At 51.1% G+C, this 16,380-nt stretch overlaps 1 protein-coding gene across 1 annotated transcript in view; it reads left to right on the top strand.

Moving 5' to 3' along the window:
- Positions 1-16,380, top strand: part of ARHGAP44 (Rho GTPase activating protein 44) — a 183,873-nt gene that overhangs the window by 145,354 nt on the left and 22,139 nt on the right. The window contains exons 11-16 of the mRNA XM_008153578.3: positions 3,019-3,130; positions 3,770-3,851; positions 9,446-9,526; positions 12,216-12,329; positions 12,982-13,073; positions 14,563-14,743. Coding sequence (XP_008151800.1) covers positions 3,019-3,130; positions 3,770-3,851; positions 9,446-9,526; positions 12,216-12,329; positions 12,982-13,073; positions 14,563-14,743 — 662 coding nt within the window. The remainder of the gene's footprint in view (positions 1-3,018; positions 3,131-3,769; positions 3,852-9,445; positions 9,527-12,215; positions 12,330-12,981; positions 13,074-14,562; positions 14,744-16,380) is intronic.

Raw genomic sequence — 16,380 nt, 5'->3', positions numbered from 1 at the left:
GCCTGCACCCTCTCACAATCTGGGACCCCTCGGGGGATGCTGGAGTGCCAGCTTTGGCCTGATCCCTGCAGGCCAGGTGGCAGGCGGCCAGGGAGGAGCCTGAGCCCTGGCCAGGCACTGTGCCACTCCCATTCATCCCAGCTCCACTGCACCTACTGCTGCCACTCGGTAGTGCTGCTGTGGAGGCAGGAGAGACCTGTGCCACTGCAGCGGCACTCGCCAGCTGTGAGCCTGGCATCTGGCACCCATTGGTCAGCTGAGTGGCACTCCCGCTGTGGGAGTGCACTGACCACCAGGGGGCCGCTCCCATGTTGAGCATCTGCCCCCTGGTGGTCAGTGCACATCCCAGCGACCAGTCAACAAGTTGTTCAGTCACTTAGGCTTTTCTATATATAGATAATGAATTTTCAGAAAGAGAAATTAAACAAACAATCCCATTTACTATTACAACAGCAACAAAGTTAAGATATTTAGGAGTAAACTAACCAAGGAGGCAAAAGACCTGTTCTCTGAGAACTACAAGATGTTGAAAAAAAGAGATAGAATAAGATAAATGCAAGTGGAAGAATATACCATGTTCATGGATTGGTAGAACCAACATCATTAAAATGTCCATACTATCCAAGGAAGTCTACAATTTCAATGCAATTCCTATTAAATACTAACAGCATATTTCACAGGTCTAGAACAAATAGTCCAAAAATGTATATGGAACCAAAAAATAACCCCAAATAGCTGTAGCAATCTTGAGAAAGAAGAACAAAGTTGGAGGAATCACAATACCAGATTTCAAGTTATACTACAAAGCCATCATAATTAAAACAGCCTGGTAGTGGCAAAAGAACAGGCATATAGATCAGTGGAAAACAACAGAGACCCCCAGAAAATGACCCAAGCCATTATGCTCAATTAATATTTGACAAAGGAGGCAAGAGCATACAATGGAGTGTAGACAGTCTCTTCAATAAATGGTGTTGGGAAAATTGGACAGATATATGCAAAAAAAAAAAAAAAAGAAATTAGACTACCAACTTACACCAAACACAATAAACTCAAAATGGATAAAAAGACTTAAAGTAAGTCATGAAACCATAGAAGTCCAAGAACAAACCATAGGCCTCAAATCTCAGATATCTCTTGTAGCAATATGCTTACGGATACATCTCCTAGGGCAAAGGAAACTAAGGAGAAAGTAAACAAATGGGACTAATTCAAAATAAAAAGCTTCTGAATAGCAAAAGAAACCATCAACAAAACGAAAAGGGAACCCACTGTATGGGAGAACATATTTGGCAATGATACATCTGGTAAAGGGTTAATATTCAAAATACATAAGGAACTCATACAACTTAACAGAAGGAAGGTAATATGATTAAAAATGGACAAGGATCTAAATAGATACTTCTCCAAAGTGGATATACAGAAGGCCAAGGCACATATGAAAAAACTAGTAGCCCATTTGCAGGAAGAATCCTGCAAGCGGCCGCTGCGGCCACATGCGCTGCTGCTGCCGCCACCGTTGCAGCCACAGCGCCTGCACCCGCGGGCCGCTGCTGCCCCGCCCCGCCCCGCCCGGGCTTTCCCTCTGGCAGCCACCTTGCTTTCCACTTTTCCTCCCTCTTCCTTCAAAGTTGTCTTCAGTCTTCACTCCTCCCTCCCTCAGTGTATGCAAATTAACCTCCATCTTTGTTGGATAATTTGCATACTCGCCCTGATTGGCTGGTGGGCGTGGTTTTGGCTGGTGGGCATGGCTTGGGCGTAGCGAAGGTACGGTCAATTTTCATATTACTATTCTATTAGGTAGGATGCTCAAAGTCACTGATCATCAGCAAATTAAAACAACAATGAGATATCATCTCACACCAGTCAGAATGGCTACCATCAACAATTCAACAAATGACAAGTGCTGGCGAAGATGTGGAGATAAGGAAACCCTAGTACACTGCTGGTGGGAATGCAGACTGGTATAGCCATTATGGAAAACAGTATAGAGTTTCCTCAAAAATTTAAATATGGAACTGCCATTTGACCCAGTGACCCACTTCTAGGAATATATCCTAAGAAGCCCAAAACACCAATCAGAAAGAATGTATGCACCCTTATGTTCATAGCAGCACAACTTAACAATAGCTAAGATCTGGAAACTGTCCAAGTGCCCATCAGTAGATGAATGGATAATAAAAGCTGTGGTACATTTACACCATGGAACACTATGCAGCAGTAAAAAAGAAGAATCCCTTACCCTTTGAGACAGCATGGAGGGACCTGGGGAGTATCATGCTAAGTGAAATAAGTCAGTCAGAGAAAGACAAGTATCACATGATCTCACTCAAATGTGGAATCTAATTAACAAAATAAACTGATGAACAGAGTGGATCCAGAGACATGGAAGCATGGAACAGAGTGTGGAATCTCGGAGGAAAGGTGGGGGAGGGTGGGTGTGTGGGAGGTGATCAACCAAAGATCTTGTATGTATATATGCATAACTCATGGACACGGACAATAAGGTGGTGAAAGCCTGGGGTGGGGGGCGAGGATGGGCTGGGGGGAGTTAATGTGGGGGGAAGGGGGACATATGTAATACTTTCAACAATAAAGATTTTAAAAATAAAATAAAAGTATAGTCCTGTGTCTCCCACACACACGCACCTGTAGCTCTTTCACATCTCAATTCCCACACCTCCCCTAATCTAACTAGGTCTCAGTCAAATTCTTCTCCAAAATGTATCTTCAGAACACAAGAACAGGAAAACAGGGTGCCCACGTTTCTTTTTTTCAACAAATACTGAGACAGAAGGGTGAGTCACCCGTAGTAGGCCCCGGGGACAGGACAGTGGGCCAGGCCCCGGCCCTGCTCGGCAGGAACGTTTAGGAAACAGCGGCCACAGTGTTGACAGTGGTGCTGGGAAATGCACCCAGGAGAGCGTGGCGCAAAGGAGTGGGCAGACTCGCTGTCTGTTGGTTTTGCTTCTGTGCCCGGGTTTCAGGGCTGCCCACTGACCTCTGGCCTCTTGGCAGGGACTCTTCCGAGTGGCTCCCTCCGCCTCCAAGCTGAAGAAGCTGAAAGCCGCCCTGGACTGCTGTGTGGTGGACGTGCAGGAGTACTCAGCAGACCCCCACGCGATCGCAGGTGGGTGCCCACAGCCCCGGGGAAGGTGCTCCCTCGTGCTGTAGAGGCTCACAGGGAAGGGAGAGCATGGAAGGTGTGTGACCACGTGTCAGACACTGGAGCCCGTGGCTTCCTGACACGCTTTAGATATGTCCAGGAGGGCCAGTGTTAGGCCTGGTTGCTGTGACCCCTCGAGGGAAGGTTTCTCATGTGTGCCAGCAGGCGGTGAGAGAGTGGTGGGAATTAGAGGCCGGGAGGCCAATGCCCTTGCCAGCCCAGGCCCCATTGCCTTGCCAGGGGTCCTGGGGTGAAGATCTAGAGCGGCACTGTGGTCCTGGGGTGAGGATCTAGAACAGCACTGTGGTCTGGGGTGAGGATCTAGAACAGCACTGTGGTCCTGGGGTGAGGATCTAGAGCGGCACTGTGGTCCTGGGGTGAGGGTCTAGAGTGGCACTGTGGTCCTGGGGTGAGGATCTGCGGCACTGCGGTCCTGGGGTGAGGATCTAAGGGCCTTGGGTCCACTCCCGTGGGAAGCCACCGTTGGATGCTGTCTGGGTCAGGGAGCCTGTCCTAGGTGTAACCTCCGTGGGTAATGCCGGCTGGTGGTGCTTGTCTCTGCCATTCAAAGTGGCTCATGGCCAATATTGTATTCATGCCCAGGAGCTTTGAAATCTTACCTCCGAGAGTTGCCAGAACCTCTTATGACCTTTGAACTCTATGACGAGTGGATTCAGGCTTCCAAGTGAGTACACCACATTTTGGAGTGGCTGGTGGGTTGGAGTTTCTCCGGAAGTATTTGTTAAAATTATGAAAGCATGTAGCCTATGGTCCAGCCGCTCCTTTCTCAGTATCTGTCATGCAGAAACACCTGCCATGCTTGTACAGGTGCCCTAAGAGGCATATTGCAGGAACATGGATTGCAGCATTTGCTGAAATAGCAAAAGCCTAAAAGTTACTAAATAAATGCTCATTGGTGGGGGGTGGGGAGTGGCTGAATAAACTGTGGTATGTCTACACGGTGACATACTCTGCAGCAGTCAAAACATAGAGCTATTCATGCTATCATGAAAAGGCACGAAGATTTATTATTGAGTGAAATAAAGCAAGTTAATGGGCGGCTATGATATTCCGTTGTAAAAAGAAGAAAAGCACTGAAAACAACACAGTTCTAAGAGTGGCTCTTTGTATGTGTAAATGCATGAAAGAATGTTCTGGAAGGGCTCACACAGTCAGAGGTAGTGATTCCCTCTGGAGAGGAGGACAAGGGAGTGGTCACAGGGGTCCTTAAGGTGTCTCCGATAGATAAAAATATTTTAATAACAATTAATAACCACTATAAACACATAACACCTGGGCGAGGACACATTCCACCCTCCGGAAGATGAGCCCGAGGGAGGGCCAGCGGGAGGGGACAGGACAGCACCTGAGGCTCCAGTCGTGTTGGGAAGAGAGGAAATACAAAGAGCAGGCGAAGCCACAGCCAGCTGCCTTCCTCACGTGGCACATGCCTTAGTATCGGCCATGGGAAGAGCTACCACAATAAATTCTGTTATTTGGAGGACTGGGTTTTAGTGAGTAAATGGCATGGCTGGTGAGGAACCAGGAGCACTGACAGCAGAGAGGAAGAGGTAGAGATGCGCAGGAAGAAAAGATGGGGGAGAACATTTTATGAGAGCAGGACTCAGCCCGGTGCCTGGGAAAGGACGTGATTTCTGGAGGTCTCTAGCGTGGGAGTTAGTCGTAAGGAGCAGCCAGCGTCGTGCCAGAAAGAACACCGGAGAGTGCACCTGCTCCGTAAGAACTGGGCTGGAGGAGGAGCCCGCGGACCTGGAGGGAAGCCCGGCTGGTGTGTGTTGAGGTAGAAGAAGGCGCTCCAGTCATGGTGCATCGCACTGTTTGTTTCCATGACGTCATGGAGGTCAAGCACTTTCAAGGCTGGCTGAACGTACGGTGTTCTTGTATCTCATTGTGGAGAAGTGTGGGGTTCCGTGACGGTAGTAATAATCATAGGGGATACTATTTGTTGAGTGATTTTTAGAGACTTGGCCTTGTTCTAAGCTCATTATATGTTTTTAATTCATCTAATTCCACATTATGAAGTGGGTTGTACTGTTTCTCCCATTTTCCAGATGGGGAAGTTGAGTCACGGGGCAGGTATGTAATGGCAGGTTACTTGCTGTCTAATAAATAGCAGAATGAGGATCTGGTTCCAGAACCCAGGTGGTTAGCCAGGGCCCCTGAGGCCTCTCAAGAATAGCACTGTGGTCCTGGGGTGAAGATCTAGAGCAGCACTGTGATCCTGGACTGAGGATCTAGAGCGGCACTGTGGTCCTGGGGTGAGGATCTAGAGCGGCACTGTGGTCCTGGGGTGAGGATCTAGAGCGGCACTGTGGTCCTGGGGTGAGGATCTAGAGCGGCACTGTGGTCCTGGGGTGAGGATCTAGAGCGGCACTGTGGTCCTGGGGTGAGGATCTAGAGCAGCACTGTGGCCCTGGGTGAAGATCTAGAGCGGCACTGTGGTCCTGGGGTGAGGATCTAGAACAGCACTGTGGTCCTGGGGTGAGGATCTAGAGCGGCACTGTGGTCCTGGGGTGAGGATCTAGAATGGCACTGTGGTCCTGGGGTGAGGATCTAGAGCAGCACTGTGGTCCTGGGGTGAGGATCTAGAGGGCACTGTGGTCCTGGGGTGAGGATCTAGAGGGCACTGTGGTCCTGGGGTGAGGATCTAGAACAGCACTGTGGTCCTGGGGTGAGGATCTAGAACAGCACTCTGGTCCTGGGGTGAGGTTCTAGAACAGCACTGTGGTCTGGGGTGAGGATCTAGAACAGCACTGTGGTCTGGGGTGAGGATCTAGAACAGCACTCTGGTCCTGAGGTGAGGTTCTAGAACAGCACTGTGGTCCTGGGATGAGGCTCTAGAACAGCACTCTGGTTCCGGGGTGAGGATCTAGAGCGGCACTGTGGTCCCGGGGTGAGGATCTAGAGCGGCACTGTGGTCCCGGGGTGAGGATCTAGAATGGGCACTGTGGTCCTGGGGTGAGGATCTAGAGCGGCACTGTGGTCCTGGGGTGAGGATCTAGAATGGGCACTGTGGTCCTGGGGTGAGGATCTAGAGCGGCACTGTGGTCCTGGGGTGAGGATCTAGAGCAGCACTGTGGTCCTGGGGTGAGGATCTAGAACAGCACTCTGGTCCTGGGGTGAGGATCTAGAACAGCACTGTGGTCCGGGGTGAGGATCTAGAACAGCACTGTGGTCCGGGGTGAGGATCTAGAACAGCACTGTGGTCTGGGGTGAGGATCTAGAACAGCACTCTCGTCCTGGGGTGAGAATCTAGAACAGCACTGTGGTCCGGGGTGAGGATCTAGAACAGCACTCTCGTCCTGGGGTGAGGATCTAGAACAGCACTCTGGTCCTGGGGTGAGGATCTAGAACAGCACTGTGGTCTGGGGTGAGGATCTAGAACAGCACTCTCGTCCTGGGGTGAGGATCTAGAACAGCACTGTGGTCCGGGGTGAGGATCTAGAACAGCACTGTGGTCTGGGGTGAGGATCTAGAACAGCACTCTCGTCCTGGGGTGAGGATCTAGAACAGCACTGTGGTCCGGGGTGAGGATCTAGAACAGCACTGTGGTCCTGGGGTGAGGATCTAGAACAGCACTGTGGTCTGGGGTGAGGATCTAGAACAGCACTGTGGTCTGGGGTGAGGATCTAGAACAGCACTGTGGTCCTCGGGTGAAGGAGAGTGAGAACATGTCCTCTGATGGAAACTCCCTTTTACTTGATGTCTAAGGCAAAGCCTGAGAAAGGGAGGATGCCTGTGCTTCAGGGTCTGAGAACACTCCTCCCACCTCATTTGTGAAGGTGGGTCTCATAGGAAATAGGAAGGATCCTGAAGCCTCAGAGCTCAGTGTCTGGGAACCAAGGAAAAGCAAGGACTGTGTGTTCTGCCTTAAAGATGGTGACATGCTCACTCACACTCTCCAAAGAAAGTAATTTTGTCTGGAACTGGCATTTCCAGCCCTCTGTGTACATTAGTTTCCTGGGAAGCTCTTAAAAGATCCCAATGCCTGGACCTTTTCTTCCCAGAGATTCTGATTTCATTGGTTGGGCTCCTTGTTTAAAAACTCCCAAGGCTGTTGGGTTGATAACCATTGACCTCTAATGAGGCGGAGTCTCACGAATGAGCCACACTAACCCTAACTAACGGGAACGCTGCCTGCTCTGTGGGGATGGGGCAGCCAGGAGTTGGAGGTGGAGCCAGGGAAGCTGCGGAAAGAGCAGTTAGGGATCGCAGGACAGTGCCGGGTGGCCTGTACCTCAGAGGACACGACTTTGCAAGCCACGTAAGTGAAGTGCTCCCACGCTGGAGTCTAGGATGCAAGGACTGAGGCTGCAGTCCTAGGGCTCCTTCCACAGGACGGACATGCCTCACCTTCGCACTGGCCGCTCCCTCTGATGCAGGTGTCCCGAAACCTTTGCCCCAGGGCCCCTCTGGTTATGTGGGCACCGCCTTAAATGTAACCTCAGAAAGGCCTGTCTGACAACCCCAAGGTAAAGCAGCCAGCAGTCGCCATAAGTCCCGTCTGTGTTCGTTGTCCCGGTAACTGACTGCCTGGCTCAGGCTGTGTGTGTGTAGCCAGTTACCTCGTAAGCTTTGAGAGCAAGGACCTCCTGGCTGACCACTGCCTCCCCGCCCTCAGGACAGAGCCTGACGTGCAGGAAGTGCTCAGCGTGTGTTTGCTGATTTTTATTGAATGAAAGGTCTTCGCAGCATCTGCCTTTCACCTTAGAAAGGACTGAGGAGCAGGACCGAGAATGGGGTTTGGTGCCCCAGGAGGCGCTCAGCTGCTGGAGGCGAGAGCGGAGGCAGCAGCCATGGTGGCTGCAGAGCCTGACATTGACCGAGAGATGAGCACTTTGTACAATTCTCCTTTAAACCCCTCACACTTAGGGATAGTCAGGACCATGCAGGGTGGCCTGTAACTCAAAGGACACGCTTTGCAGGCCACATAACTAAGAGACTAGAAAGTTCTCTTACTAATCCCGGTTACCGTGGGGGACATGAGGTTCACAGATGAAATCCTTGGCACATGGTCACAGGAGGATGGAATCAGGCTGCCCGGCAGCAAACCCTCTCTGGCCAGCCTTTGGTCAAAGGGACAGGAGCTGTTACCTTTCCATTTCTTACTGGGAGGTGTGGCTTTCATGTCAGGTTCCTGGCAGAGGTTCCATTTGGAGAGTGTTTCCCTCTCCCTCTGACTGAACCGTGGTCGGGATCCGTGGGAGGGCCTCTGGGCACTTCGCATGTGGGTGACCGCCACCCCTCCCCACCTCCCGACCCAGGTGCTAGTCAAGGGCTCAGAGCCAGGGCCTCGCCAGCTGGTGTTTCCTTTGTTTTTCTGAGCATAAGGCCTTCCGAACCATGTAGGCTTTGATGTAAATTTTCATGAAAAGTACATAAAAAGTGTAATCCTATGAGCATTTCTGTTCATTCTCAGAGGGCTTATGAATAAAGAAATCCTACGAGTGGAGAAACCCTTGTTCAGGCGAATTACCCATCTCTGAGTTATGTCTGGATAGATCAGATTCCTTATTTCCATGAGTCATTAAATTCAGAAGGGATTCACTGAATGTCATTAAATAATATTCATTGAACTGAACAGTAAGCTGCCACCATGGTGTGGACGTGGTTGAACTTCCACTGTGGTCCCAGGGTAAAGGAGAGGGAGAACGTGTCCTTGGTGGAAGCTGTCCCTTTTACTCACTGCACGTCTGTGTCACCTTGGTGATACGAAGCTAGAGAAGGGGAGGACGCCTTTGCTTCAGGATCTGAGAGACAGCCCTCCCTCACTTGTAGAGGTGGGTCTCACAGGAAACAGGAACTAGGAAGGATTCTGAGGCCTCAGAGCTCAGTGTCTTGGAACCAGGAAAAGTAAGGACTTCTTCCTGCCCCGGGAGGGTGTGTGGGTCCTGCTTGGTGCCAAGTGCCCTGGTTTCTGGGCCAGAATCGCCCTCCTGACAACACCAGGCCCTGCCTACTGCAGAGCTCAGGTGTCCGGCCTCTGCCCTCCGGCCCCCACTGCTGCCTGGCACACATTCACCTGGACATGGGACGTGGGCAGAGGGAGTTTTGTTAAGACAGCACAGGACAAGACAGAAAGAGAACATAGAGGGGAGGTAATAGTAACCATACATTTGAGTAGTCATAGCTTGCTGACACTGTCAGGCACGTGGTTGGCTCCTTATTCTCAAATATTACAGTGACCGCTTGATGTGGCTGCCAGGGAGACTGCAGTAAGTCATGCTCAACCAGTGGCTTTTCCTATTAATTCCCCAGCATCCAGGAGCAAGAAAAGAGGCTTCAGGCTCTGTGGAATGCTTGTGAAAAATTGCCCAAGGCCAATCACAGCAACATCCGGTGAGTGGACCCTGGAGACACTGGGTCAGTTATTCAAGCCCCGGACACAGTTTCCCGGTTGGAGGTTTTGGTCACTTGCATGCACTGAATTTCATGGTGTCCAAAGCGTCAACATGCATGGTCTCTGCCCAGCCTCCACCAACCCTGTGAAGTTGTTCGTTTCCATTTTGCAGATGAGAAAACAGGGCATATGACTTTGGAGGTTGCCTAACTAGCCATTGGCTAATTTAGTTAAGTTCTTTGATTTGCAAGGAGCAAAGATTAATGCAAGCTATTTCAAGGTATTGGGGATTTATTGCAAAGATGGGTGTTCATGGACACCTGGGAGAAGCTGAGCACACCTGGAGCTGCAGTGGGCAGGTCTGTCCTGAGCTAGCCTGCAGAAAGGAGAGGCTGGGAGAACGTCCTCCAGCGCTCCTCCCTTCACCAGCTATTTTAAACGCGTCCATCTCTCGCTTTTCTTGTGACCACCTGAGATCTTACTTCCTGCTGCCGTGCAGATCTCTCCCTCCCCTGCTTCTGCTCCTTCACACTTTTGCTTCCTCATCACTTTGTCTTGCCAGCACTGCTCCTGGCCCCATGCCTCTTCTCACGGTTTAGATACAGATTTTTAGCTTCAGCTCCTGCCGCCATCTGCCTGATTATTTCTGTTTCCCTGTAAAAAAAAAATCCCATTGGTGAGGTAAGGCAGATCCTCAAAAAATTAAACATAGAATTACCACTTGACGCAGCAATTCCACATCTGGCTGTGTAGACAATAGATTAGAAAGCAAAGACTTCCTCTGTACACCCATGTTCAGAGCCGCATTATTCACAACAGCCAAGAGGTGGAAACAAGCCACATGCCCCTCAGTGGATAACGAAATGCACATGCAATGCAATGTTCAGCCTTAAAAGGGGAGGAAAGTCTGACACGTGCTACAATGTGGATGAACCTTGAGGACACGGTGCTAAGTGAAAAAAGCCAAACACAAAAGAACAAATACTGCATGAGTCACTCATATGAGGCACCTAGAATAGTCACACTCGTAGACCAAAGTAGGCTGGAGAATTCCAGTGGCTGTAGGGGAGGAGAATGGAAGGGTGCTGTTTAATGTTGCAGAGTTCTAGTTTAGGGTGTTGGAAAGTTCTGGAGCTGGAGAGTGGTGACAGGTTCCTAAAAGTGTGAAAGTGCTTACTCCCACTGAATTATATACTTAAAAATAGTTAAATGGTGACTTGTATATTTTACCACTATTTAAAAAAAACACGAAAGGGAGAATCAGATTGGTATAACACATTGAGTATTGCTGACCACAGCCTCGGCCGCCGGCAGCTGTGGGCTGGCTGCTCTCAGCTGGGCTGCGTTCTGGTCCAGGGTGTGGCCTCTTGGAGTGAGATGTGGTCAGGAGAGGCTGGGACAGGGGCAGCTGAGTCTGCTCTTCCTGCCAGGCTGCCAGGAGCAAAGGGGCCTCAGGAACTGAGAGTCCGGGAGAAAACATGCCCCCAGGGTACTTGGCAGAGCCTGGCAGACTTTGGGTATGATTTGCCAGAGCTATTTTTTTGTGCTTCATTTGTAAATAGCTTCCTTACTGTTTTTTTTTTTTTTTAATAATAGCTTTATTGAGATATAATTCACCTATCATTATACCCTTTTACAGCATACAGTTCTGTGGGGGTTTTGTATAACTATCACCACATCTAATTTTAAACATTTTCATCACCTCAAAAAGAAGCCCTATTCCCATTAGCAGTCACTCCTCGTGTCTCCAGCCCAGCCCCTGGCAGCCCCCGACCTGCTCCTCCCTCTCCTCCAACTCTGCCCCACGTCTGTGGATCTGCCTGTGCTGGATAGACTATGTAAACGGAATCGTGCAACATGTGACCTTTCCTTTCTCAGCATGGTGTTTTCAAGATTCATCCAAGTGGTAGCATGTGTCAGAGCTTCATTCCTTTTTACAGCTGAACTAGGGGTCCAATGCACGAAATTTGTGCAAGAGTAGGCCTGCCTTCCCCTGGCTGCCGGCACTGGCTTCCCTCTGGCACCCAGGACCCGGGCTTCCCCCGCAGCCCTGGCTTCTTCTGGAAGGTCATCTGGTCTAATTAGCATATTACGCTTTTATTAATATAGACAATATTTCATTGTACGGAGAGACCACATTTTATATACCCATATATCTCACTTCTGACTCTACTGAGTAATGCTGCAAGTCTGTGTGGGCCTGCTTCTCTTGGGCATATCCCTAGGAGTGGAATTGCTGGGTCGTATGCTGAGTCTTTAACTTTTTCTTCATTGGCTTTCTCCAGAAAGCCCCACTGAGGGGCTCCAAAGGCTCCAGGGATACACTCCAGGCCTGTAAATGCCCCTGCCACTGACCCATGGACACTGTTTCTCCCCTCTGCACACAGGGAGGATGGCAGGTGACAGATTTGAAATGAAGACAGAACTTTAGGCCATTTTATACTGAGTCCAGAGGAAGGATGGAGACTTTCTCTGGCCAGAGGTTGACATATAACAGTGATGTCTGAGTCTGTCTATTTTTGGAGCATTCCCATGTCCTGGTGCATGACGTGTCTTCATCACATTGCAGAATGTATGCGCCTCGTTGTCAGTAAGCTGTGCTACGCGAGAGAAGTTTCTGCCCAGTGCTGGGGGCACGTGCAGGTGGCGAACTCTCAGTTACAATTGGCCCTTCCTACTTCCTTTCAGATACTTGATCAAATTTTTATCGAAGCTGTCAGAATACCAAGATGTAAACAAGATGACTCCCAGTAACATAGCAATTGTGTTAGGACCCAACCTCCTGTGGCCACAAGCGGAAGGGTGAGTACAGGGAGTGTGGGCGTTCGTGGGCCGCGGGCTGCAGGGCCGGGGCCTTCCCTGACTCTCCCTCACCAGACTCGTTATTTCTCAAGGCAGATTTCCTTCCGGCCTCCCCCTGTTTAGGCTCAGGAGGCCCAGGATTCCGCAGATCTTCCCATTGGTCATCTCAGAGCTGCAGGTCTGCCGGGAGGGTCTTCTCCGAGCTGATCCGAGGCAGTGTCGGGGTGAGAGGGCAGGGGCCGGGCGGAGTGGGCGAGGCAGGCGCTCCTAGGCTTTCCTGACTCTGAAGAGCACACATCCGGTGTCAGGGCCCAGAGGGACTGAGGGGTCTCGGAGAAGAGCACGGAGCTGGGAGAGGAGACTGGCAGTTATGGGGATCACACCTCACATTGAAAGGGGCCCCCCGCCTGCTGATGTGTGCAGCTTACTCGCTCATTTCCTTACTCGTGTCCTCACACGTCTCCTGCACGGAGGACTTCCGTGGCTGGCTTCACCCTGTGCTGGGGAAGGGGGTCCAGAAAGGTGAACCTCTTCTTCTTCCCAAGAGAAAGCTGCTCTCAGACCGAGGCCTGCAGGCTCCCGGGCCAGGGCCCCTCGCGCTGTGGGGCCGGGCCTCGGGGATGACGGCCCGCGCTCTGCTCTGTGCCTGCAGGAACATCACGGAGATGATGACCACCGTTTCGCTGCAGATTGTCGGGATCATCGAACCCATCATCCAGCATGCGGACTGGTTCTTCCCCGGGGGTACGTGGGGCGTCCAGTGGGGGAGGGGCGGCCGGGGAAGAGCAGGGTGTCGCTGCGAGTTCTGAACCTTTGAAACAAGTGTCACTGCCCAGAGGTGTGTGCTTGTTCTGTTGTGCTGTGTTTTTAATCCCCTTACACACATACACATGCACGCGCACACACGCACGCGCACACACACACACACACACACACACACACACACACGCTCAGGTACAGGGTGGAGTCACAGCAGGTTCCTACTCTCTGGCCTGAAGGAGTCCACGGCCTGACCAGCCATGGCCATGGGCTTTACTGGTCCAGCGTCCACACCATGGTTTCCTTAAACCTGTGGGTCCTGCAGTGCTGGTGCAGACAGGAAAGAGACCCTCAGCTTCCTGGGTGGGGGGAGGCTGAGACCAGAGGGAGGGGATCGCCTGGGTGCCGCCCTCTGTTCTCGGCGCTGTCCTCCGAGCGTGCCTCAGCATGTGAAGGTGCTCAGGTTCTCTTTCGTGCCTGGTTCAAAATCTGACTCTGAAGGCAGCTGCCCGCGGCGGGTTTTCCTCACCGTCCTCAGCATGGGACCCTCGCGTCCATGGCTCTCAGCTGACGGCTCTGAAGAGACAGCAGTTGCTGCACTAAGCTGTGTCCCCTTTAGAAAAGGCTGTCCTACCTTATGGTTAGTAACATTTAAGGGCATTTTATGCTGTTTCCGTGCTCTATCAGCGGTGATCGATTAGGGCTGATCTAGCACTTTAGAAGTTTGAGTGGCTTTATTTTGTTTCATGTGTTTTGACCGTGAGAACTCTTAACTGCTCATCTCATAAGAGTTCTGTTAGTCGCATAAAAAGCTGGGCGAGGGTAAGCAGTGAGGCCACAGAAATGCAGGAGAAAGGAGTTGACGGCATGATGAACGCGGCAGGGTCTGTGATGAGCCATGTGTTACCGCTGCGGGTACACGGATGATGACCGGGAAAGGGTGGGCCTGTGTCCATCTGCAGTCAACAGCCTGAGTGGCCCGAGTGAAATCTCCAGTTCTAACCCTTCTCCATTTCTCTCTTCAGTTTTCCAGAAAGACGTTCTCATTGACAAATCATAATACTGCCCCTTATTTCATTGTCCTGGCTGATGCCATAGGCCAGCACCCGCCAGGGGTGTTAGATGACAGTGGTGAGGGGGCCTGGCTCTTTCCTGATCTGGTTAAGACCCTCTTCACCATGAGGGCTGCGTAGCTGATCTTGTCTTTTTCGGGAAGTATGCCTCTGTTTCCGTTTCATTAAGTTTGTTTTTAATCACAAATGGAAATTGCTTTATTAAATGCCTCATATTAACATGATAGGTGAGTTATCATATTACTGTTATGATGAGTTATATGAAGATGAACTGATATCAGTAGATGGCCTAACATGGAACCATGGAACAACATTTTCTAGGGGTGAAGCAGGGAGAGGCCATCTGCTCCCCTCTCTCCTGCCGTGGATCACGTGACAGGCCCGTTCTTTCTTCCTCACAGAGATAGAGTTCAACATCACGGGGAACTACGGGAGTCCGGTCCACGTGAACCACAACGCCAACTACAGCTCGATGCCCTCCCCAGACATGGACCCCGCCGACCGGCGCCAGCCCGAGCAGGCCCGCCGGCCCCTCAGCGTTGCCACAGATAACATGATGCTGGAGTTCTACAAAAAGGATGGGTATGAGCGGGAGTCCCTTTCTCCGCATCGGGGTTGGAGAGGGCGGGCTGGGATGTAACCGAGAGCCGGATCGACAGGAAGGCTGCGCGCACGGGCAGCGTTCGGTGACTGTGGCCTAAGCTGACCCTCAGCCGGGACGCTTTCATCCGCGCCTGGGCGAGCCGCTGGGCGTGCTGCGCGGGTCGGGTCAGGGGCCGGGCAGGTGCAGCCCCTGAGCCAACAGCTGTGGTCAGCGACGGACTAGTTCTCCTCGAAAGAAAGAAAAGTCGGTCAGCAAGGGGAGTTAAAAATACATATAAACTCTTTATTTTGACTTGAAATTCAGCGATCTCAGTTCTCAAATGTTTGTTTATCTGATGCTAGGCTTGCTCGCTTGTGCTCTGCAGCAAGTTACACAGCGCCTTGGTACCGTCTAACATGTTCCATTTCCGTCTCTTTAAACAAAGAGAAAACCTAACGCTTAAAGCCATCTGAGTGTAAAACCCTTGTAGATTTTTAAGATGTTTGCTTGTCTTTTATGATTATCACCTACACCTACTCTGATGCAGCTGCTACAAGGCTCCTAAAAGCATTCCGCTGAATTGCATAGGGGCGACCCTCTCACTGTCCTGTTAAATCAGCTTACATGCATGTGATTGCCTCATATGATTCCCATAACAAGTGAAGTGGGCACAAGCAGGCTCATGACCGGTGTAGCTGGTTTGTGGTGAGCATCAGCTGCGGCAGCTAAAGTGCGTGGCCTCCCGGGGAGCAGCGGGCTGCAGGCGCCAGCTCCTGTGTCCTCCGGAAGGAACGGGTGCAGTGCTTGGTCAAGCCAGTCTGCTGGGTAAACTGTGGTGAGGAGTTAAAAATGACTGTTGTAAAATAAAATTTAGCAACTGCTGCTGCAGAATAGACGGGAGCATAAAGCACCTACTGGGAATATCGGAAATTCCTACAGCAGAAAGCGGGCAGCCCCCGCTGCTGCCCAGGCAGACCACAGGTGAGCAGAAGCTCTGTTTGTTCGGAATGCGTGGGCCTACAGGACTTCAGAGGGAGGGTCGCAACCCAGGACTCTGGGGGCTGTGAGTCCTACTTCTCACCCCTCTCCTCTCCCGAGTGGGAGGTGGCACTGGGGACCTCCTCTCCGTCCTGTGAGGGTAGAGGAGGGTTAGGAAAGCGAGGGTCCGCTTGTACCTGAGCCGCCAGACATTTCACCTGGGAGGCCAGTGAGGGTTTATCTGATCTGTGTTGCTGTTGGCTGTTTTTTTTTTTTTTTTTTAAATATATTTTATTGATTTTTTACAGAGAGGAAGGGAGAGGGATAGAGAGTTAGAAACATTGATGAGAGAGAAACATCAATCAGCTGCCTCCTGCACACCCCCCACTGGGGATGTGCCCGCAACCAAGGTACATGCCCTTGACCGGAATCGAACCCGGGACCCTTCAGTCCGCAGGCCGACGCTCTATCCACTGAGCCAAACCGGTTTCGGCTGTTGGCTGTTTTTATAGTCAGCATGGAACGAAAAACTAGAAATCTTAGAAGTCGATGGGAGCAGAAGGGAATTTCTTAAATCAATAAAAAAGAGCATACTTAGAATCTGATCTTTGCATCATGGGGAGCGAGTCAGAGGCAGATGGAGACAGAGAGAGACAGA

This window comes from Eptesicus fuscus, chromosome 20, assembly GCF_027574615.1.
Source record: "Eptesicus fuscus isolate TK198812 chromosome 20, DD_ASM_mEF_20220401, whole genome shotgun sequence".
Taxonomy (NCBI): domain Eukaryota; kingdom Metazoa; phylum Chordata; class Mammalia; order Chiroptera; family Vespertilionidae; genus Eptesicus; species Eptesicus fuscus.
The sequence above is the reverse complement of the archived record's forward strand: the minus strand, read 5'-3'. Positions and strand labels throughout refer to the sequence as shown.